Here is a 25,929-nt window from a genome sequence, read left to right on the forward strand (position 1 = left end):
TATTTTAAAATAAAATTAGACGAAACAGATAATGTGAATGTTAGTGTTTTTTTATTTATCTGTGGCTACATTCAAATGTGTCAATTATGACACATATGCATATCACATATGCATACATACTTTTAATAATTTAAAATATGATATATTTAAATATTTACACATAAATTATAAACTCAAGGTTTCTAAAGATGAATATGTTGATGAAATATACATATTTCTTGTTGGGTATTTTATAAGTTCATTAAACATCGAGTCATTGTTAAATATCCCACTTCTCAAAACCTTTACAATAAACGTACTAATTTATTTTGACTCATTTACTGTTCTGTTCTGTTCTTTCTATTATGGCGTTCCGAGCGTGCCAGTTGAGCACAAAATCACTTCGCCAGTGTCACGTTACTCATTTACTTATACATACAATTCTTTTTGTAAACTCCACATTATTAAATATTAAAGCTGTCTTTCATTCATGACATCATCAAAAATGTATTAAATAAGCCTATTAATTTCGAAAGGAAAACTTAAATATACACCTATTTTTGTTTGCCTATTCACTTTTGTAGTTCAGTTTTTTTTTTAATGATATTAGACTGACTTTATAATATTGTAATATTAAATAATAAATAAATTAAATAAATAATATAATATTATTACTAATTTTGTAATATTGGACTGGATCAATTTAATTTTTTATTACAAATACAAAAAATAGTACATCTTTCGCATATATCTTTTTTTAAGTACAATTTTCCTTTTCCACTTTTCCTATAATGGCTGATTGCCGAAGTAATAAACAATAAAAAATACTTTTAATATTTTCCTAAATTGATATCACAAGGTGATTTTATGTGATAATGATAATAATTAAAAGGTGTGGGACAAATATTAAGATACTAAAACTTATAACTTATAACTTGCAAAAAAATACGCTATACAAATAAAATTAATCTTGCTTCAGTCATTAGACTAGATTAGATTTTGATAATGAACATTTAAATCGTTCATTGTAAAAATGTCCTTTAAATTTAGACCCAATTTGGTCTATCTTAGATGAATATTTTTTTTTCCTTTTTCATCTTATCCAAAAAAGCGAAGCTAAAAAAAAAAAATATTAGGCTGTCGTATATTGTTATTATTTGTCGTCGTCGTCAAATAATAACAATATATCCTGATACGTCTTAATTCTTAAAATTAATATTTTATTGAATATCCTTACTAGAAATTAATAAATTAATTAAATGAGTAATTTCTAGTAACGATATTTATGTACTATATTACAAAATTTCTCGAAGCTAAAATGTACTCTCATGTCCATGAAATGCAATCGAATTAAGCGGAAGGATAAAATTATGAACTAGGTTACAATAAGAACAAAGTTCATAATATTATGTCGTTGTACTCTTTGAGTCATTTTATTTATTTTGTAATACTTACATATCTCAGAATTCCCATATACATTCCTCGAATTACATGTAAAATACCATTAAGAGTATCATATACATATTGAATAACAATTGAAAACGTTATATATTTAATCTTAGTGTCTCGCATTTAGCTAGAAAGACAATATAGTGTCTTGACACTAGCTTGTATATGAATGGACAAAGAGTGATGTTAATTCTCATGGAAATCGCTAAATCTTGGTAGTTATCAAGGGTAGTTTGATGAGAGTTTGATTTGGTTACGATTATGGGATCCAGTTTTTTTGTAAAAAAATATAATTATATTTCAAATATAGTTAAATCGGCAAATAAAGTTAATTAAACCAAAGGTACCTCTTGGAGACCATTCAAAAGGAGCGGGCTCACATACGTTTAATTTTTTAAAGATTTTGTGAAAAACGTATTTTTCTTTTCCATACATACACATATGAAACAACACTTTGAAAACGCTACAAATTATATATTAAGGGTTTTTTCAGCAACTGGAACCAGGAAATAACAATATAATTTTGGAAATGATCACAATTTTTAATGACTTCTGAAATTAATGAGATTTCAAGTTCATAAGGAACGTAATTAAATTTTACTTTCGAACAGGAAATAATTAACGAAATTGGTATATAAGCATCACTTGGGATTATTATAAATAGAAGTTTAAAGTATAAACAAAGACTTTTTATAAAAATATATATTATACGTACAAAGCGCGTCGCGGCGTCGCAATACTCAGAATAAGGCGTGGATCGAAGTGTCTCAGCACTAGGTTCTCTCTGCGTAACCTGCCATATGCGGGATACAGCGTGAAGCTGATAATAAATAGTGTATATTCTTCCTTGAATGAGATATAAATTCGCAAATATCGTATTTGAAAAAAATATAGTTTGACTCTACCTCTTTATAAATATCGATTGCTCGAACGATTGTTGTGGTTGAATATTTTATAAAGTAAAAAATCCAAAAAAAATTACCATATAATATATTTGTATTAAACTTATAGTTAAATATTATTATAATTAACTTATAAAGTCAATTATTGACATAATACTTATGTAACATCACAAAAAAAATTTGCATTATCATTGTACAGTACGGTCAACAAGTCTTGGACGCCCTAAAGTTAGATTTTCTGGATTTTCGCGCATTGTTTACTCAGTAAGAAAATTTAATAATCTGTGCAGGCATTAACAGCTAACTAAAAAGTGGCCAAGACTCGTTGACCGTACTGTATGTGATCAAAAATTCTTTCCACTGTTTAACATGTGCGTTAAGCTAAAATAAACATATAGTCATATGACCGTATGTACATATACTCGTAGATATATTGTACCTACAATGACGTATTTTCTTTGTCAATATTGACAAAAAGTAAGGTTTTATATCGACATATATAAAATCGAAAGGTCACTCACTCATCACGAAAGCTCAGAAACTACATGTGCTAGGAATCTCAAATTTTGCATAGGAGTTACTTATAGGACGTAGGTGCTCGCTAAGACGGGAATTTGCAATATTCGACTTCTAGGGCGTTGTTTTTGGGGTTGAAAGTTTGTATGAAATTTCGTTACTACAAATGCTAGGAGTCTCAAATTTTGCATGGACGTCACTTATAGGACGTAGGTACTAATGGAGACAGAAATTAATAATAACGTAGTTCACGCAGGCGAAGCCGCGGGCGGGCCGCTAGTTGTTTTATATATTTTACGTCATACACACTAACAACCGGCCGCGGTAATGTTCAGGTTGGCAATTGACTCTAATTACGGCTTCCTGTTATAAATAGACAATTGTTTTTTTATACTATACACGAGTATAACTAATATAGTATTTTTGTATAAATGATGTCATCTGATCACGTGGTGGTTGTGGTTGTGGTTGCTAAAGGGCTGTGTTTCGTGCTTTCTGTGGTCATAGAAAAAAGTAGAGGAGAGCGGGGTGACAAGTTTCGATTTTTGATTAACCTCAAATATTGTTAGGAATATTTGATTTCATATTATCAGAGTATTTACAATATGTTAAAATTCAACTTACATATCTAGACTTATAATTAAAACAGTACTTTGGGGCATTCTTTGTAAGATTTTTTTATGCCTGAGGTCGGAAAGTAACAAATTACCCCGACTTGGGGCATATTGTTTACAGACGTTTATCCTTGGCAAATAATTATTGTCAATTATAAACATTTAAAAAAAATCTTCGTTACACTATTCGTACCTATAAATACTTGAAAACGCAAAACCGACCGACTGAGCGTAAGTAAATATTTTCTTAAGTGCTTTCTTAGACCGGTAAATGTTCCTTGTTAAAATATCTATCGGTTTTCCTGGAAAGCAAAACTGTGTATTATGTTTCTCAAAGTTATTCAGCTTCACGCTGTTAGGCAGAGGGAACACGAAAACCTAATGTTGAGACACTCCACTCCACCCCACTTTCTAATGAATTTTGGAGGCGTTGCGTGACGAGTAGTGGAACTGAACGCTGTCCTTTCCCTTGATACCAGAACAGAACAGAACCAGCAACCTGTACACACTGACCTCTTGGTTAAGCAGTAGGTACTGTTAACTAATAGTACTAAATCATTTGCTAAAAATAAAATCTATCCTTTGGTTTGCCATATCTGTGGTACTAACAACCTTTGACTTTCGTTACTTTCTTGTGATAAAATCGGTGACTATAACATTTGATTGACTCTTGAACTTTGCGATTAACGTTAGGATTCTCCCGCCGACGTAAGATAATAGATTGCAATAAATTTTAATTATTAAATTTATTCAGTTATTCAGTTATTATAGGTTTTTGGTTTCGTAACTTAAACAAATATATCTATTATATGTATTACAGACTTTTTTTACTCCTCCGAATTCTTTCTCTATGAAATGCTCGTTTTGTCAATTTAAAATGATATTAATTTATAAAGTAAATAATAAATCGATTTGCATTAGGATAATTTTATACAAGGAATTGTCTACGCATAACTGACTGAGATGCTTCAGTCTAGGAGGTTGCGTAGGTTAACAACCTATGACGTCACAGTGCAACTGATATTAAAGGTATTCAAAGAGTAGGTAGTACATATCTTTGGGTTTTATTATGTATATTACATCTTGTAACTGTTGACGGAAATAAGGAAAAATGAAATAATTATGCAAATGCACTGTTTATCTTAATATATATACTATGTACTTGCATGTGGGATATTTGTATTATTGTTTTTAAAAATATTTTTTATTTTTTATTATATACTTGTGGATTCACCTGCATGATCTACGTAGATTAAGGCACAAAATTTTGTTTGTAACGTCATTTTAAATTTTTGTTGTTCTTTATAAAAAACAACAAAAAAAGGTCTCTCATTGTATCCCGCATGTACGGAGAGGGAACCCTCAAACGTCACGTTTACACGCAGACGTTACATTGGTTTCATTTTTTTATTTAATCCAAATATTGTCAGAATGCATATTTTATTTTAATTTTCGCACTTAAGCAATGTTTAATAAACATGTCGTCACTTAATGTCAGTGGTAGGTTTGCTTCACATCTTTGGTAAGGTCAGATTGCGGTTTTGTACGTCAACACACGTTTTGTAGTTCAAGATAACGTCATAAATGGTAATGCAAATAAATTTACACTACTTTCATGAAATACCATTTAAGTAAATATATTTCAATATTTTTTCTACTTCACGCTTTATCACGCACGTAGGTATGTAGGGTAGGCAGAAAGAACCTAGGGTTAAGACGCTGTATTTCCCACCTTCTACGGAATTCGGAAGACATTGCGTGTTGAGTGGCGGAACACAACGCCGCGGTTTGCTTCGACACCAGAGCGAAGAACGGTACTGATCAATGTTTTTATTCAAAATAAAAAATTACAAGCTTTATTTTTTGAACGTCAAATAATTGATTGTCTCAACAAGCCTAAATAAAAAATATTTATTATTCTCAATTTAACAACGTGATTTATTACAGAAAACATTATTTTTATACATTTCCTAAAACGATATTGGAATTATATACAATTCCTAGGAAATGTGTATATCTCCTAGGATATGTATAAACCTATTAAATAATTTTTAAAACAATTTTATACATTTCCTAGGAGTTGTATACAATTCCTAGATTTCATATATTTCCGGTAACATATGTATAATTAAAAGAAAACTGTAAAATTAACTAACTCTACCAACACATAGCGAATTTCTCACAACCTCAACTTTTATACCAACTAGAAATGAGTGAGTTATTATTGTAAATACGTGGTAATGAGTTTATAATTCCGCGTAACGTATTTTTAGTGATGTAAATGACGACTTTACGACCATGTACCTATTGTTGTTGAAATAATGGTAATTAATATAGTAAAATGGAAGTTACTTATTAGGAATTAAAATTTTTGGGGGCTTGGGTTCAGTTTTGAAGAAAACTTTTTGTGTTGAGGTTGTATTTTAGTTTTGAGGCTTAATAAACCATTCTTCCCTCCGCTTCCCCCCTCATTCTTCTCTCCGGCCCATGGCTGTGCCCCGATACAATGGTGTCAGGCATTTGCATATTTATTTAAAGTATATTATATTTTTTAATTTGATTTTTTTTACGTAGATACCTACTTACTTACTTCCCTTTATAGATTCAATAATAAGTAGTATTAAATAGGAAAATAATATAATTATTTGTTTAACTTATTTTTTAATATTGAACCTACGTAAACGAACGTTAGTCATATACTTATTTGTGGTCTAGAATAGAATGTTGTTAGCCTTAACACAATTTAAAAATAAATAATATTATTATTTACTCAGGATACATACCAAAATATTATTATATTCTACATAATATACCTACCAAAATATTATTAAGTGTAGAATACAATAATATTTTGGCATGTCTTATTATAATATTTTTTCATGTCTTTTCTCATCAACGTCTCCCTTTCGACAGACATTCCGTTCTCTCCCTATATACTTAATTAAGATATAACGATGTCGATGTCGATGGCTTAGCGAGTCACATAAGAGCCCACCAAAAAATAAAGTAAAATAAAGTGAGACATGCAAGAAGTCGCCATCGCCGAAATCGGTGTGTATATATATATATATATATATATATATATATATATCCACATATATCCACATATATATATGCTTACTTCATTAAGCATTCAAAAAGTAATGTAACGTAAATGTAGTTTCATACAAGGTTTATTGAACTATTTTGAAGAAATCTTTCAGTTTAAAAAATATAAAGAAGAATGTCCATTTAACTGAGTTTCTATCTAAATACATTTTTGTAGGCAAAATTGTATAAACTTATCTGAGCACTTATATTGTTCTCTAAGCAATGGCAACTTCCTTACATCTTTTTAAGGTTTTTTGTACCTACAGAAATAATGACACAGACAGACATATAAAAAAATATGGATCAACTCAATTTTTTTCTGTTATAATCTGCAATAAGCAGATAATATATATAGGTACTACAAGGTTACCTTGTTTGTGTGTTCGTTTTTTAGGGTGTTTTTTTTTTCAGTTACGCACTTTTCCTCAACCCAAGAGTTAAGACATTCCGTTCTTCACTATTTCCCAGAATAAGTATCCCATCCATCCATCCATCAGCCTTTCAACGTCCACTGTTGGACATAGGCCTCCCCTAATTCTCGCCACTCCGTCCGGTCCTGCGCCCTTTGAATCCAGCGGATTCGCGATGTCTTTTTAAGGTCGTCGTTACACCTGGTTGGAGGATGGCCTGTGCTCCTTTTGCCGAGACGGGGTCGCCATTCGACGACCTTTCTTCCCCATCGGTTGTCGGCCCTCCTGACAATATAGCCTGCCCATTGCCACTTCAGCTTGCAGATTTTGAGAGCTATGTCGGTAACCCGCGTTCGTCTATGGATTTCATCATTACGAATTTTGTCGCGTAGAGAAATACCAAGCATAGCCCTCTCCATCGCTCGCTGAGCCACTTTGAGCCTGTGGATAAGGCTTGCAGTGAAGGACCACGTCTCAGCGCCATAAGTTAACACTGGCAACACCCACTGGTTGAAAATTACAGTGAATAAGTATAGAGTGAATTAAGTTAGGTATTTCGGGAGTATGGTTAGTAGAGATGGAATATAAAAAATTGACATGGATAGGAATATTTTTACACACGATGAGTGCCGGAACCAAACGCCGCACATGGTATTAATATAGGCAAAAGATAAAAAATATTTAAATATAAATAACCATTCTCTTATATGAATCCGTGCATAGTGGAGTAGTTTAAGCAGGAAAGCGAACCCTGGCAACATACGCCAGGATTAATGCCAGGAAGGATTCCCTTATTTGGACATAAACCTACATCCATTACAAATGAGTGTCATACTTCGCTACAATGGCCTAAAATAGACTAAATGAATAAATAACAATAAAAAAAATCCTTATTCTATATGGTTTTAGCTTATAGTATATGTAGTGGCGTTAGACTAATATGATGGTTGCATAAAAGGTCACGCCAGTCACGCAAAGTCGATTACCGAACTGATATATTAAGATATAGGACGTTAGAATACAATATAATTATATTTATATAAATCTCGACAAGATTATTTAAATACAGCTTAAAATTCATTAAATAAGGAAAAATGGAGGTCGTCGTCGTCGCTGAAAAAAAAAACATCTATTAAGACATCAAATATTAACGATATTCAGCTTGTTTGTCCTGAATATATTTCCTGGGGTTAGTAGAGTTCTTCGTTTTCCACATGTATTCGAGATATGGCATGTGGAGTGGCGGAACTAAACTCCGTGCTTTGCCTTGCCATAGCAGCTAATCAGAATTAATTAATTTCCCTGAGTGGATTAAATCCAAGACCATCACGTTAATATTTTAGTGATAGTATTTATATTTAGTTCATTGAAAGTCTTGTGCAGTCTTCTACAGTCTTATTATGAAACGTAAAATAAACGAAAAGTCAATGAAATAATGAAACATGACTAAGTAATTATCAGGTTTAGGTTTTTTTATATTATCTAATCTATATATATAAAAGGACTTGTCCTCACTGACTGAGGGAAGACGCACGCACAGCCGTAACCGCTGTGCGTAGAAACGTGAAATATTGACAAATGTTTACTTTCGTAATCTGGACATCCACTAAGAAGGGATTTTGAAAAATTTTAACTCTAAAGGGGTAATATAAGGGTTGAAAGTTTTTATGGAAAAAAAAAATCTGCACCGATTTATATAAAATTGTAAATTCAGACTCTTAAAAATATTTAAGTGAACACGTGTTTCACGGTTATTTAGAATTTACCCCCTAAGGGTGCCAATAAGGGGTTGAAAGTTTGTGTGGAAAAATCTTTAAATCGCCACCGATTTTTATAAAATTTTAAATTTAAACTCATAAAAATATTTAAATGAACATGTGTTTCATGGTTTTCTAGAATTCACCCCTAAATAAGCAAGCGAAGCTGCGCGCGTCCGCTAGTAACTATATAAATATCATTCTAAATCATCTTCAAGTTTTCATTATTGATTAGCCTAGAAAAATACATGGAGGCAACTCTTAGGAAAATTAATTATTAGTTATCGAATCTTAAATTAAAACGTATTCTTATGACACAAACGGACAATTAATAGGTTTTAAAATTTGTGAATAAGCACTAAAACGTCATTTTGTGGTGATCAGAACATTTTCCTTCCCGTATGAGATGAACGAAATGCTTGAGCTGCAATTGTTATGGTAAAATAGAAATTATTCACTCGTCATTTTTACCTACTGAAATTTGTACGTACATTTATATTTCTTAGCATTCCTTTTATCCTGTTACGTGGGGAGGTCGTGGGGAGGAATGTCATGACGGTTAAAGAAAAAATATATATTCATAATTAATATATATATATATATATACTAGTGAACCCGAACGCGGCTACGCCAGCTTGAACTATACAAATATTTATTAAATATATTTATGAAATTATTTTCAGTTTTCAATAGAGAGATGCGTTAAGCAAGCTCATTTGCTAACAACAAACTTTGCAAATCGTTGCTTAGCAACGGTCGCATAGCGACGGTGTTTATTAACATGGCGGAATAAATTGCATGTCAAATTAATAAGTATTTTAATATATCGGTATACATCGAAAATATTACAAATATGAGAAAAAAAGTATCCTATGTTCATCCCGAGATCCTCAAGTATCTCTATTTGAGTACTTTATCACAATTAAATAGGCGGTTTGGCCCTGATTGCGTAAAAGATAGACAGACAGACAGAATTACTTTTGAATTTATAATATAGATATGGATTTATTATTATAAAAACAATTTGCGTGATACAAACTACGTATAATTCTGCTATTACAAATGCTGTTGGAGTGTTATAGTCAGTATGTTAATACGATGGTTTTGGGTTCGATTTCTACTTGGGGAATCTATTATTTTGAATTCCACCCCGTGATAAGAAGATAAAGCGAGGCACAAACACAAAAGACATTATATTTTTGCCGTTTTTATTGATATACGGGACCAGTCAGCATCCCTTGTTTCACATTGTCAAATTTTACCCCCCGAATTTTACTCCATGAAGAAAGTAATATTAAATTGGCAAGATGAAAAGCCACATCACTTCTTACATCTACCAATGAATACGTAATGTCTCGTATTCGGGATAAAAGTGGAGATCTAAGATATGGAGAAAGTAGGTTACTGCATACCTTGCTATATAATCGTAAAGCAAAAAAAGAAATTATAATAATATAGAATTCTCCAAATGGGAATCGAACCTACAACTTATGCTACTACAAAGAGTATTTGTAGTAGCATACGTAATTTGCATCACGCAAATTGTGCTTATAATTATTCATATAGGTATATTTTTAATTTAACCGTTTAAGTATTCCGTCATAACACTAGTGACTCTCTTACCACGTAAGAGGAAAAGATATTCCTTGAAATATAAATATAATTATGTATAAATTTCTTTGTAGGTATGACGAGTACAATAATTTTCCAATGGTCAAATTGAAAGTTTTAAGCATCCCGCATGTAGCAGGGTAGGAGCGGGAGCCTAGTGTTAAGGCACTCCGTTCCCATTAAAACACTTTCTTTACCAACTTGGATGAAATGGAGCGAGAAAATGAAAATAATAAATATCTCATTATTAACATATAAATGTACAATATTCTCCTTCCTCCTACCGAGTGGGAGAAGAGAGGAGCCTCTTAAATATTTATTTTATTCTGTTTGTTGTTTGTTTGTAATAATTGTTGTTATAGCGGCAATAGAAATATATAATTTTCGATAAACTTAACTATCTATCACAGTTCATGAGATATAGCCTGGTGACAGAGGGATAAACAGACAAAAAGACAGAGTGATGGACTGCGGAGTCTTAGTAATGGGACCCCATTTTGTCTTATGGGTACGGAACCCTAAAAATGCCGTTTTTTAAATCAATTCTCAACAAAGCACTATAAAAACGAATTAAATATATTTTTATTCATAGTTTTTATTACATCCATTGCGTGATATTTACACAATTGAGTCCGATATTAATATAAGATTAATGTGATAATACTATAAATACTAATAGAATATATTAAGTTAAAGTTAAACACTGGGGTTACCACATAAATATTCTATTTGGAAATTCTATAAAAAAACCCACGGGCGATTTACTTAATTCATCTTTTAATTAAAATTTCGTAAAAGTCAAGGCTTTTAACGATTTTTACGATTAGATATTTTAAGTAAATAAATATAGTACGATTGGCGAGTCGTGACTGCCCTGCCCTATGGATAGCTGAGAATTTTAACTTACTTTTAACTGTTTACTTCTCCTTCCCGAATATGCGCAAAAGTTTAGAAAACCTAACTTCAGGGCGGCCACAGCTCGGCAATCGTACTCTATCTTTGTCTATACTAAATCTGCCTATACGAGTTGGGACCAGGTGAAAGTATGCGAAATACGTATTATCATTATACTGTAAACTCGTTCCACTCTCGCTGTAGCACCTTGTCACTTTCTGCTGCATTTAATTATATGCATCTTATTAAAGAAGCCAGTCGTGACGCAGCACAGCGTGTTACGAAGGTTGTCGGTTCGATTCCCAGTCGAGGAAATGAACAAGCCCGCGCTTTCAAAAAACCAGAGCGAAGAAATGGAAATATAAATTTAGATAAACATTTCCTCGAGTGGTGGTCGGGGTGGTGGTCGCGTTACAGTCACACCCCTTTTGCCCCTGGTCCACTATGATTATTTATTTTATTTATTTATTAATAGTAATAAATGTATCTCATGCTGCTATTTAAAGACAACTATCACATTTAATTAAACGTCGAATATTAATTAATTACAAGTACTTCAAAACTCCGTATGTATAATCTAACCAGGGTCAAAGGTGCAAATAATGAAAAAAAACAACGAAATGGCTGGGGAAGTTTCTGGATTCCCCCGGGCGCAGTCTTGATAATTGAATTTAATTGTTTTAAATCAATTAAGATTTTATATGTGAATAATAAATAATTGTCTATCGTGGTGTAGTGCGTAGTGATTGATTGTAAACGCGATGATTGTAAGTTCGATTGCTATTTGAGGGAAATTATTGAACCGTCGTGGCGTAGTGGCACAACACAGTGGCAAGCGTGTGACTGTAAATTGGACGGTCGGTTGTGGGTTCGATTCCTATTTCTGGAAATGTAATATTTTCATTTCTTCCTTGTGTCGAAGCAAAGCGCCAGCGAGTTCTGCAAGTAAATACGCAATGCCTTCAAAATTCGGCAGAAAATAGGAAAAGGAAATGTCTTAATAGGAACGAAATGTCTTATCACTATGTTCCCAGGTTCCCTTTGTCTACCCTGATATGTGCGGGATATAGCGAGAAGCTAAAAAAAGTTGAATGGAATTTAATTTTGTAATATATTTTAAGTAGAAGCTTCCACCGATAATATAATTCCACCGACAAAGTCCGTTAAAACATCTGATTATTATTATTATTAATAAAATAAATTAAGTACTTAAATTCTTTATTAAAATGATTATTATAAATAAATAAATACAATTTTCAATCTTAATTCTAGAAGTTAAAAACATTTTTTGGTTTGAAATTACGTCTCTATGAAAGAGCCTGCGGTCTAAGCGCTTGGACGTTTTCCAAGAGACGCTTGTCAAATCCAGTCAGTTACGTTTAAATTATTATACTTTGCTAATAATTTTTTTTCTTTTCTTAGTACGTAATATGTAAGTTTTTGGACTTTATAGAAGGAGTTTTCCTCAGGAAGATGGCACCAGCGTGATGTGAGGCTTTAAATATATTTATTTCTACTAAAAAATCAGTATCGTCAATCGTTCGTCGTTGATAATTTATTTATTATTCTGATAATTGGAGAATAGAGTTAAATATCCCGTACTTTAAAATACTTTTCTTTTTCTTTTTCTTCATTTTGGCTTTCGAAAGCTTATTTACGAACAAGGTGGTTATGTTTTCTGAAAGGCGCTAACTGTTAAGCGCAAGAACGATAGCTCTTAAGATTAAATTATATTGTAAATGTTTATTAATTAAATTAAAATTATTATGACTACAATTTTTATAATAATAATTAATATGAGGCACTTATTTTATTGTAATTTTTAGACATTTCATATAATAATAATTACACCAGATTGTAGCAATTTATTTTAGAATATTTTAATTAATAAATAATTTTTATCTCTGAAATTCAAAAGTTACAGTGTAAGTAATTTCAATAAATCCCATAAATAATATAAAAGAATGTCTATAAATTTTATTTAATATTTTTTTGTAAGCATATATTATAAAGGAGGTCAAAATTAAATACAAGTTTTCGGGTTTAAAAATTTCAACAAATAATTCTTGTAAATATTTTATTTGACATTAATAGTAAAAAGCTATAATAAAAATACGTCTATCAGTCTGAAGACGACAAAAACATTTCAAGCGAGATTAAAACACTCAAAAGATTTTGGTCTATGAGCCTCTCCGAAATGGTTTATAAATAAAACTATTGAGAAAACTTAGCTTAAAAAATTTTGGTAAAAAAAAAATTATACAATAGTAAGTATTTTACATCCCTAAGTAACTTATATTAATATCTTTTGAAATGCTTATTTTAAACTTAAGATTAAAAAAAAACTTAAATCCCGTATAAAAAGATTTCCATTAAAAATTTATACGGTTTTTTAACCGACTTCTGTAAGAAAAGGATTCAATAAGTCAAAAGGACCTCATAACTTTTGACTGGGTGAACCGATTTTGATAATTTTTTTTTGACAACTTATATTTATACAGTAAAATCTCACTAATCCACATCGGAAATTAGAAATAAAAGCATTGTATAAAGAAATATTTTTGTTAATTATCTACAAGTTTTCATTAATTTTAATGACATTATCAAATAAATGTAAAATTTTAAAATTATCATTACGTTTATTTTTTTTATAGTGTTGGACTAGTGAGATGGTACTGTGTTTATTTATTGCTTAGGCTTTCCAAATCTGGTTACGAAGTCGACTGGACGGTAATGGCAAGAACAGCATACTGGTAGCTCGGCTTTAATAAATTCCGTCTCGTTATTGCCTTTTGCTACCAGAACTTCCCAAGTGTTTACTTTTTGTTTGCAAAAAGTGACATATTCTGGTACTGGTGTGAATACTTTGAAGCAAGGTGCGTCTGGGTTCCTGTGAAACGTGAATAGAATTATTAAATAATAAATATAAATATAAAAAAATATTAATTATTTATATTTATATTTTCATTTCTTCGCTCTGGTGTAGAACAGTGCCTCCAGAACACGGCGGAAAGTATTGAGGAACGGAGTGTGTTAACATCAGGTTCTCTCTGCCTACGCTGCTATGTGCAAGATACAGCGTAAATCTGATTTATTTGATTTTTGATATTATAATTCACTTACTTTGTAAAAAAAAGTGTTGTTTTTTGCAATGACTGATAATTTTGGTAATAGATAATTTTTTTATTTTTTCGACATGCGTGGGAAGTATTAAGGAAGAATATATTTTTAATTTTTTTTAGACAACCACAGATCCTAAAATATTCACTAGTGTAAAAAGTTAATATATTTCTGAAAGTTCATTTTACTTACTTGCAACTCTCAATGCGAACTCGTTGCACAAAGTCTTGGTCAGGAGCTTGGACCACTGTGCGCCATGGGTCGTACCTCTTTTCCCTCACTCTATACAAAGGCTCGTACTGAAAAATATAAAAAAAAATTGCTTTAGTATTTGACTACTTGTATATAAATAAGAAATTACATAATTAAATTAAGCTATTTTTCTTTTAACAGTTAATACAATTAGTATTACCTATATAATTTATAAGAAATATTATTTTTATTTTCATATCCGTATCATACTTTTTTCTTTTTTCTTTCTTAATAATATTTAAACTATAAAAACTTTGCGTAGGAATTGAATCCACAACCATAGTGTGTAAAACGATATATGAATCGCTTGCAATAGATGACAACAAAAAAAGAAAACTATGTTCTATTTTGAACCAACTACATACATAGATACGAAAATAATTACAAGAGAAGGAAAATCAAAAATCGTGATAACTTCTAAGTGTTTAAGCTATTATACATAATTTTATGTTTATGATAATACTATTGCAAAATTGAAGATATACATTTGAATACAGTTATAAAGGTACATATGAAAAATCAAAGAATACTTTTCCAGATTTTTTCCACATAGAGGAAGGATAGAGTTGAGGAAGTCTGAAGTTTCGACTGTTTCAAGTTGTTTATTACTTTTTATTATTTTCTTTCTGAGTAAAATGCGTGAAAGTTCGAATAACTATAGTAGTTCAAATTAGTACACTTCGACCATATTGTACAATCGTTACATTTACAGACAGACATAAGTACCACTGCTCTACAACGGCTACCTACAAGGAATGCTTTAATTGAAGAAATAATTTATGTTGAGGAAAATCGAACTTGTTACCATATCAATCATAGACAAGCAATGTTACAAAACTATCAATTAGTAATTTATCCTCATATTTAAGATTTTATATGATATATATGCAAATACATAAATAATTAATGATATATTCTGAAGAAAAACCAGTTGGCGACCTTGCTATTTGTTTCCGTATCTTTATCTGCACTGTTTTGTATATAATGTGTGTATTACGATTATATTATTATGACAATAGAAAAATATAATCTACTATTATTATTTAGACATATAACTTATACAGGTAAATAGACTGTGTGAGAAGAGACGAAATTTTTTTGGGTTTTTATATGCGTAAGAGAGCTAGGGGCAGACCTTCGAAAACACACTATCGAAGATACTGGAAGTAGGTTACGTAAAAAGCATGAGGACACCCTGGAGGGCATATATGAAGAGGTTGATGACAGTAGGCGAGGCGAAAGAGGTATGGAGAGACCGTAGCGTTTGGCGCTCCGTTCCCTCTGACTATCCCACTAGGGATAAGGCGTGAAGCTATGTATGTATGGACCTTTTTGGTTTTTGTAAAGATTTTTTTTCATCTGTGCCCTTTTATACCTTTTTCTAGAGTCTTTTTGGGATATATAATAATAGTGTAATTTAATGCAATTTCCTTAATTATTTTGGTAAAAATCCGTCTTGGACGATAGAGCCCAACGTTATGTTAGAGTTTTTAGGATGAAGTTTTGTTTTTGTTAATATTCTTTTTAAGCTAAAATATCTTAGAAGTTAATGTAGTTCCAGATTTAGGATCTAAAGTATTTATGTCATTTATAATTATGATAATTTAATATTCAAAATTAATGACATGTACAATACAAATTTTTTAGCATGCGATTACAATAAAAACAACGTTGACTTTTTTTTACTCGTGTTTAAATTTCTAAAAGAGTGATTCGTCACTATACCTATTATATTAAGTGTGTTATTACTTAATTATTATGTTAAATATATACCTAGGTTGATGAAAATACTCACAGTGACATCACTTTCGCAGTTGTCCTCATCATCAGGGTCTCCTTGGCGATTCTTCAATTCGACAATCATGGACGGTTGTGGTAGCGGTTTCTGTTGATATGAACAAAATCGTTATATTTATTTCTAGTATAGATTATTTTTTAAGTATAATATAAATTAAAAAAATATTTGTATAGATACACTAAAAATTGTTATTAAAATTAACCATCATAAAAAAACAAAGTGGAAAAATACAGTTCTATATTAGTCGTCTTATCTAGAAAGATTGTTTCTAAAAATATTGCATATTTTGATATAAATATTTTGGGCTTTACCAACATTTAATAAGTAGGTACGTCGTGGGAGTTATTCTTTATTATTCCGACCTAAATACATACACACTAAGAAAATATGATGATATTTATTATTAGTTTAACTATAAAATAAAGATTATCATTTTTAATAATATTTTATTTTTTATTATAATTTAGAATTTCTTATTATTAAAGAATACTGAGGTATCTTTAGTTGAATTTTAAATATGAATGTATAAATATATTGAAATAACGAAACTCTTATAGTATTATTAGTTTGCTATTATTCTACTTAAGTTAGTAAAAGTAAGCAATAAACAAAATTAGTTGTTCCCATTTTAGTGTTAGTAAGTTACAATTTTTTTTACTTAATATCAATATAAATATAAGCACAAACATAGACAATATATATTTGTAATATATGAAAAATAGAAATACCATAGTGAACCGTTAGTGATCAAATATTACTATACATTGTTCTGGAAGGACATATTTAATGCGATTACTATGGGTTCTATTCCATTCTATGTAAAAAAGTATCTTCTTAGCTTTTATTAGTGTTTTACGGACTAAAAAAATATTGATGAATATTTTCAAAGATATCACTAGGTATCTCTGTTTTTCATAAAAATAATATTATAATACTTGAAATAAAAAAAAAAGACAAGCGTACGACAATGACATTTGAGATATAATAAATATTTCATTACACTATCGAAGGCTTCGTCTCTTGGTAATTTTGAACCGGTGTCGCCATTTGCCGCTCTTCGTAGTCTACGTGGGCCCCTCTATTAAATTTATTTAAGTGTTGCCATAATCATTATGTTTTAAAATATTTATAGATATAAAATATCATAAATTATTAATAAAATATTATAACCCAAATTTACCATAGATTATTTCAGTTATAGTTAAAAACTAACTACTTAAAAGAAAAAATAAATTATATTAGTTAAAAGGTAATAAATAAAAAACACCCCCAAATATAGACAAGTTCAGTTTAAGAGAGAGAAAAAAAGAGAAAAAGAGCTAATCTAATTAAATAATAATATTATAAGTTTTGTATAAATTAAAATTCCTTACATATCCTTTGAGCATGTCGTTGAATTTTTCTTGAGGATAATCTTTTGGTTTGACAGTGCAGTAGGTTTTGTGTTTGCAGGATTCTGGAACATCGTCATTCGCAGTTATTGGCCCCGGGTATCTGATGGCCACTTCTTCTGCAGCTGTAAGGTTATCAAATTATGAAAATGTTAATATTACAATCGGTGACTATTAAATTATTATTAAAATACTTTTGTTATTCATACTTTTGCTACTGCGAGTAAAGAAAATAAAAATAGTATGTTTTTGAGTAAATTAAAAAGGTACCAACAAATGTGGGGATATATGAAACATTTGTAATGACCTAGCGACCCGCTTACGGCTTCGCCCGCTTGAACTACATAATTATTAATTATTGCAAATTTATAGCCAAACAAACATTCTTTAAAATGGTATAAGCATACATAGTCTGATGCGGGAAGCGGATGGGTCCGAAGAGCTGAGGATCGAGTGTCGTGGTGAGAATTGCGGAAGGCCTATGTCCAGCAGTGGACAAAAGATGGCTGTTGATGATGATGATGATGATGATGATACATAGTTTGAAGTAACAAAAACATTAACAGTACTTACGGTGCTTAGCGGCCGCTGCCAAGGTAGTGTGAAGCCCTTGGGCACACACCTGAGAACAGAATAAAAATGTTGAATTAATCCAGTACCATTTACAACTATAGTAGTAGAAAAGGAACTGACATTTTGAAGGAGCCTTTTAAGCTTTTACTTGGATCACAAGTTCCAGGCAATGCTTTAAGCTCCTAACCTTCCAACATGATGGGTTCAGCAGCCACACGATAAATGCATAGAATGATAAGTACTAAGTTATATTTTTTGTAAAATTAATGGTGACAAAAAATGAATGACAGTGACTAAAAAAATATATCAGTGATAACGACGATGATTTTTAAATATTTAGATAAAGCTCAATCAAAAAAAAAAAAAAAACTCTCAGTGTGATGAGGAAAAAACTCAGAACTATAAATAAACCAAATTATTACTATGGAGCATAACACAGATATATCCTCCACGAAGCAAAAAAAATAGATAAGTATACTTTTTGTGATCCTATTAAAGTTAGCGTTTGTCAATTGATCTTTGTAGCGTGCAATCCACATGTTGTCTAAACAAGTAATAAAGTTTTAATTGTCTAATCGGTGTTCTAAGAAATACTTGTTAATATAATGTTGTATGAGATTTACTGTTCGTGACCGATTATGTATGTACCGATAATATCATTATAAGTTGTGATAGAATCTTTAGTTTCAAGAATCTTTGCAATTTAATGCTTGAAAAATTAAATTATATTTTTAGTTCATAGGTACAAGCCGTCGCCCTCTATTTGTTTTGGTGGTCTTTAAAATATAAAATGGAAAATCCCGTTTTTTTGCCGTTTCCGTAGGAATTTTGATAGATTTCATCTTTCCGTATTCTAAATTTCAAATTTTCAGTAAACAGTAGTATTTCAAGTTTAAATTTCTAATAGCCTGATCTGCATAGTTCATTCATTAACTAACGGACGAGTTTTATATACGAGTATATATATAAAGTTCAGAAACAAAAATTCATTGGCATCAGGCAACAGGCAACTCTTCTCTCTGTACCCTGTTTTTTAAATATATAACAAAACTAGAGTAATTAAGTGTTTCCCCATATATGGCAATAAACGATAATATATAAAATACGCGTCTGAATTTAAAAATAGTTTTTATAAATAATTCATAATGATTCTTCTGACATTATAAATACAGATCACGTTTAAATTAATTGCTCTAATAGTTTACTAGTTTATATTTTATTAAATTTTCATGTTTATTTGAAAGATCCTTACAACTATATAAGAGACATATTATTAATATATATGTTATTTGACAAATGTACTATGTATATGTACTGAGGTTGTGAGTCTGACTATAAGCGCGATGGTTGTAAGTTCGATTCTATTAGGGGGGATAAACTATTTTTATTTTACCGTTTTCGTTGAGTTTCACCACTTGAGATGCAATGTGTTTGGGCGGAAAATGGGAAACGTATTATCTTAACACTAAGTTCCCTCTGTGTACAGTGTTATATGTGGGATTGCGCTGGAGGCATTTAATATTAAATCTGGTAAATCTTTTATGTGAATAGATTCTGAACCTGGCATGAATGTAAAAAACCGTGTAAATCGTTCTAAAAGTAAGTAAGAATATGAAAAATATGTTGCTTTGAGTTTTACCATGTAGCGGAAGGAAAAGGGAAATATATATTGGTTTGACACCAATTTGAAGTTCAAGAAACAGTACCTATAAATAGGAATTACTCATAACTTACTCCATATTTCTTAGTATTTGTAAAAAAACACATTTATGAAATTTTCAAATGAGTATACAATTAATACTTTGAAACTAGTAAAATGTAAATTAAGTAATATAAAAATTATTAAATTATTAGACATTATTTTGTACAAAAATAATAAACAATTATTATCTGAGATCGAAATATATAAGATCAACTTACTGAGACTGGATGGGAAAATTCTGGCAGAATTAACTTTTTAATTTTATTTTCCAATTTTCAGGAAACTTTACATTTTAAATAGTTGACAATTTCTTTATCATTTTTAAAGTGTTATTCCTCACTTTAGATTTTTATACGTTTATAAAAACGTATTTTATAGAGAATCAGCCCTGCGCGGCTCTCTTATTCATTTCACGTAACAATATGTACGATAAAAGTTTAATGACGTAATTGAGTGCGTAGTTGACTGCGGGGATTTACTAAAATTCTGACATAAATTTTAAGTCTTGGCACAACCTTAATTTAGAAAACGCGATATTTATATATCTCACAAAACTTGTTGATTTAAATAAAAAAAATATTAGGCCAATCGTAGCGCAGCAGATGCACATACACGTATGTAAATGACTGGTTGTGGGTTCGATGTCCACTCGAGGCAATTAAATATTTAATGATTTCATTTCTTCGCTCTGGTGTCAGTTAAAAATAGCGTTGCGCTCGCGACTTGACCAGCTAGGAATACACTTATAACATACAGGATGTCCCAGGAGTCAACGATAAAACGAAACCAGGTGATAGACCAAGTCGTGACAGTTATGAGAAAAATATAAAAAAAAATCTTTGTCATGTATTTTTCATATTATATTGATTTTAAAAAATATCGGAAAAACCGACATCCTGTGATGGTTTTTCAAGTCCCAGGACTACAAATATTACTCTTCCTTCATTTTTTTTCTGTAATGTAGAAATTTCCTTCGTGTGTTTTCCATACAACGTGACATTGGCGAAATGAATTGTGCTCAACTGGCACGCTCGAAACGCCATATTTCGAGAAATCAATCATTTAAGAAAAGCTTTACAAAAAGAAAATGAAACTTTTAAAATAACAAAAAAATTAAGATTTTTACTAATTTCAAAATAAAATTTTAATTTAAATATTACAATTTAATCTCACTATTCATTAAACTGGCACAAGCTGTCCGCTTAACAGCTTTGGAGAGCGATATGAAACTTGAATAAAACTTTCTACTAAGCTTTTCTAGTGGACTTTCTATGAAAATGAACTTTGGATATTAACTTATCCATAGACGCTACATGACATATATACGACAAGAGAAATTTTAATTCAAGATTATATATGTATAATATACATAATCGATAACATTATTTATTATTGAGAATATAGTAATCTTTTATTACTTTTTTTTTCCTCAAGTGAAGCAAATTCGTAATGTCACGAAAATTGGGAAGTGCGTGAGGAACACTAGGTTCCCTGTACACTGCTTTATACGGGAGACAATGTAAAGCTAAAATTAATTAAAAATACATATATTTTTTGTATATAATTGGTTGAGAGAATTAAATATGAAATATCACACAAAATTTTGTAATCCATTTTTCAAAGCGTAGTTTTTCCTGGTGACACATCTATAGCTATAATGATTTTTAAATACATTTTCACTAAATACGTGGAAAACAAATATAAAATAAAATTAGTTAATGCTAGTAGTTCTAAAAATTATGTTTTAAAGTAATAAGGAATAGAAATGTTAAATGATATATAAACCAAATAATAGGAACTATAAGTGTACTAATTTTATAAAATATATACATAATTTTCAAACACTAACAACTAAGTTTAAATTGCAAGCACTCTAAGTTAAAACTAATTTCATTACATTTATTTTGTTTGTATTACATATATAAACAATAGTAGCTATCAAATATGTCTGTATCGATACGAGAATTTAAAAAAAATGTCCTTGAAAAGGCGCCGGTAAACAGAAATGCTTATAGGCTAAATATAGATAAGTATAAAAAATAAACACAGTCACGAACCAAAGAATGCTACTAATGTTTACATTTGAACACTTTAAGATCAATGCTTTATTAATATAAAATAATTTAATTTTTTTTTTAACAAACTATATATATTTTTTTTATATATAAAATTGCTAACAAATAACTAAAACACTTACAAGAAAAACGATCCCGATCGCCAGCATATTGTTAGTAAACAATTCACTATACGGTTGATCTATCCAACTCTTGGAGAAGGTATGACAGGCGTGCGGTCGAGGCTGCCTTAAAATACTTACTGCTGCAAGTGAATGAGATAGAAACGTACACTAAGCTGAAATAACGCTACACTAACGTTAAAACGCAATAGGCATGTTGAAAGATTTTGAAAAACTGTTCTATAATATCGAGAACCTTTATCATATTGGTAGAAAATAAAGACGTTGTATTAAAAAAACACATTTTAGTTTATAAATTTAAAAATTATATTTAAACGCGTCGCTGTGTTACTGGTATTGTCAATTCTGAGTAAGCTTTTAATATCATTGTATACAATAAAAAATGTCAATTCGTATGATTACCAATGAGTAACCTATATCGCTCTAATTAGCTCTAATTCTATCTAATCTAGCTCTAATCTATTAGATCCAATATATTACAATGGCGGTTGCCGTATTTTCTAGTTTTATATTTAATTTATATTATTTATTAAATGAACCAACATGATCGCAATTTGACGGATATAAGCTCCAAATGTTGCAGATACTTTACATTCTATTTTAATATCATGCGCTGATATAAAAAGGAATTGAAATAAAATCTACATTTTTTTTAAATCTACAACCGATTTGTATGTCTAATAAAAAATATTAATTTAAATTTAATCAGCAAAACTATTACAGGTCCTATTTTTGTTTATTTTATGTTTATATACTTATAAAAAAAAACAAAAGAACTAATCTTAAGGATTAGAATTTATGATTGTATAATTTTTGCTACATTTCCCATATTCGGACCTCCTCTATAAAGGACATATATATCATTATCTCGAGCGTCAATATGCAAATAAATAACAAATTGAAACTTAAAACGATCATTACAGAATAATAAAACGTTTTTTTAATAATAAATCGTGCGTTTAAAAATCTCATTATGCGTTTTGCCTAAGCGAGTCGTAGAGCCATCTCAGCAGGTAGCGTGGCGTGACGTAGAAATCTGGACTCCAAGAAAAACCCGCTGAGGGAAACAGGTGTGCCGTCATCGCACTCATTTTGTTATTATTATGCACTTGTATGGAGACAAAACAGGACAATTACAAAACTTACATAATTCGCAAATTATAAAATATGTACATCGCTACCTACAGAGGAATTTCCAACGTTGTGTTAGGTAATGATTCGATCATATTAGCAATATCTTGGGTAAGTCTTAATAGTAAATCTTTTATGATTTTTCTATGATTCAGGTCAACGTGGCGGAATGATTGTAAAGGAGCCGGTTATGGGTTCAATTCCCATTCGAGGAAATGAAATATTTAAGATTTCCATTTTTTTCGCTTTGGTGTCTAGGCAAAGCGCGGTGTTAAGTTTCGCCAATCAGCACGCAATGCCTTCAGAAATCGGCGGAAAGTGGGGATTGGAGAAAAAATTTTGTTACAGTGTGAAGTTGAATATAAAGTAAAGAATATATATACACTAGTAGTTAACTATGTACATTTATGGTAAAAATATTAGTAAATAAAAGTAGTAAATATTAGTATGGTAAAAGTATTAGGTTATAAAGGTGTGTTCAAATAAGATAAATTAAGTATAGTTTTGGATGAAATTAGTAGAGGATAAAGTAAATTGTACTCAATTAATAGCAATAAAATAAAGAGCTCATGAAAATTTACGTCTTTTTTACTTAAATCTGTATCCCGCTTATAGCAGGGTAAGCAGCGGGAAAATAGTATTAATAGTACCGATTTTCAAATCTATTGCGTCTTGTTACCGAAGTGAAGAATTAAAAATAAATAATTTCTCAGATTGGTAATCGAACCCACAACCGTTGTGTTTACTATCAGAGCTCTCTAACGTTAATATATATTTTTTTACAGAACTGAACTAATATTTTTTTGATCTTCAGGCATCGTTGATCGTCCTTTAAAGCTTTGCTGTAGAGTCGTTGAGAGCTATTGATAGTACTATTTTCATTATCATTGTTTGGTTATAAATCAGGACAGTTCCAGTTCAGTCGAGACAGCAACAATTGAACATCTATAGTCTTTGGACATATTGAAATTTAATAGCCCCTTAATAGCCCCTTCAAGCGCGGCGTTGAATTCCGCCCCTCAAGATGCAACGTCTCAAAAATTCAACGGAAAATGGGGAACTGAGTATCTTAACGCTCTCTGCTCTCTGCTGCTATAAAGTATGATAAAGACTTATAGTATAAGTAAATATTTCTTCAAGTAAAATTTGAACCGACACTTTAATAGATCCTGTCATTATTTAAAAAGTAGTAATTCTCATCAATAAAGTATATGAGTAATCATTAGAGTATACTTAGTACATAATATTGTGAAATTTAATTACTTAGTATTACGTGGTATGACGGTTTTGACGCGAACTCTTAACCTACCTATATGGTTCTTATGTGGTCGAGGATATTAAAGAATATATAAAACAAGCGGACGCGCGTAACTTCGTCTGCCTATAAGCCTAATTGAACCCTTAGGGGTGAATTCTAATAAACCATGAAACACGTGTTCAATGAAATATTTTTAAGAGTCTAATTTTTAAATTATATAAAAATCGGTGCTGATTTTAAATAAAATCCATACAAACTTTCAACCCCTATTTCATCCCTTCAGGGTTAAAATTTTTCATAATTCCTTCTTAATGGATGTTCAGATCGCGAAAATAAACATCTGTCCAAATTTCTACGCACAGCGGTCACGGCTATGAAAATAGTTAAATAGTTATAGGTGTAAATAATCACCCCCTCTTCCCGAGTGGAGATCGAACCAACAGTCATCACGATTAATATCACAAGTAATACATATAATATATATCGTTGCTTTCAAATCTAATTTTTAAGAAAAAATAAGATCCCATCAAAAACATAAATGTAAAATGAAAGCCAAGTTTTGTAATAAAACGTATGCTTTCAGCGATAAAAGAAGTGAGATGTAAATGTATGCCAAGTTCAATGGTCAGTCCTGAAATTTATTTTTAACAATATAAAATATTTTATAACAACTGAAAATGCCCATTCTTCTTACAACTTGGAGACTTTATTTATGTGTAAAATCTGACTTGGCTAGTTTTCAAATGAATTTACATCGATGTAAATGAATGTATTCGAATTCTATTCTATTCAGATTCTATTGTAAATTCATATGAAAACTAGCCAAGTCAGATTTTACACATAAATAAAGTCTCCAAGTTGTAAGAAGAATGGGCATTTTCAGTTGTTATAAAATATTTTATATTGTTAAAAATAAATTTCAGGACTGACCATTGAACTTGGCATACATTTACATCTCACTTCTTTTATCGCTGAAAGCATACGTTTTATTACAAAACTTGGCTTTCATTTTACATTTATGTTTTTGATGGGATATCATTACTTTTTGTATAGAAATTATAAGTAGGAAGATTCATAATGTAATCAAAATCAAAATATTCTTTATTCAATTTGCCCATTACAAGTACTTTTCCTATAGGAAGCTACTACGGCAAGAAACTCAAGAGTTGCTCTTTTTAAAACATAGTTTAGAGTAAGCGCTTCATAGGACATTTCTCTTCGCCGAATAAACCAAGTAGGACACCATTGTGATAATACACTTCTATCTTAATATTGTACAAATCTA

General features: G+C 30.5%; 1 protein-coding gene across 2 annotated transcripts; it reads right to left on the minus strand.

Moving 5' to 3' along the window:
* Nucleotides 1-12,423: 12,423 nt before the first annotated feature.
* LOC146538385 (uncharacterized) lies at nt 12,424-22,394 on the minus strand. 2 transcript variants are annotated; one of them, XM_085187057.1, is made up of 7 exons: nt 22,256-22,394; nt 18,357-18,405; nt 17,766-17,908; nt 17,393-17,470; nt 16,390-16,479; nt 14,535-14,641; nt 12,424-14,112 (listed from the first exon to the last, which is right to left on the minus strand). In XM_085187057.1, exons 1-7 carry the CDS (start codon nt 22,280-22,282, stop codon nt 13,908-13,910), a joined length of 699 nt encoding a protein of 232 aa, XP_085043183.1. In that variant the 5' UTR covers nt 22,283-22,394; the 3' UTR covers nt 12,424-13,907. The 2 variants fall into 2 exon arrangements, with proteins under 2 accessions (XP_085043183.1, XP_085043184.1); XM_085187058.1 differs by lacking the exon at nt 17,393-17,470.
* Between the last annotated feature and the right edge of the window lie 3,535 nt (nt 22,395-25,929).

Source organism: Heliconius melpomene, chromosome 6 (genome assembly GCF_056956725.1).
Source record: "Heliconius melpomene rosina isolate 202511_hmr_F chromosome 6, ASM5695672v1, whole genome shotgun sequence".
NCBI lineage: Eukaryota > Metazoa > Arthropoda > Insecta > Lepidoptera > Nymphalidae > Heliconius > Heliconius melpomene.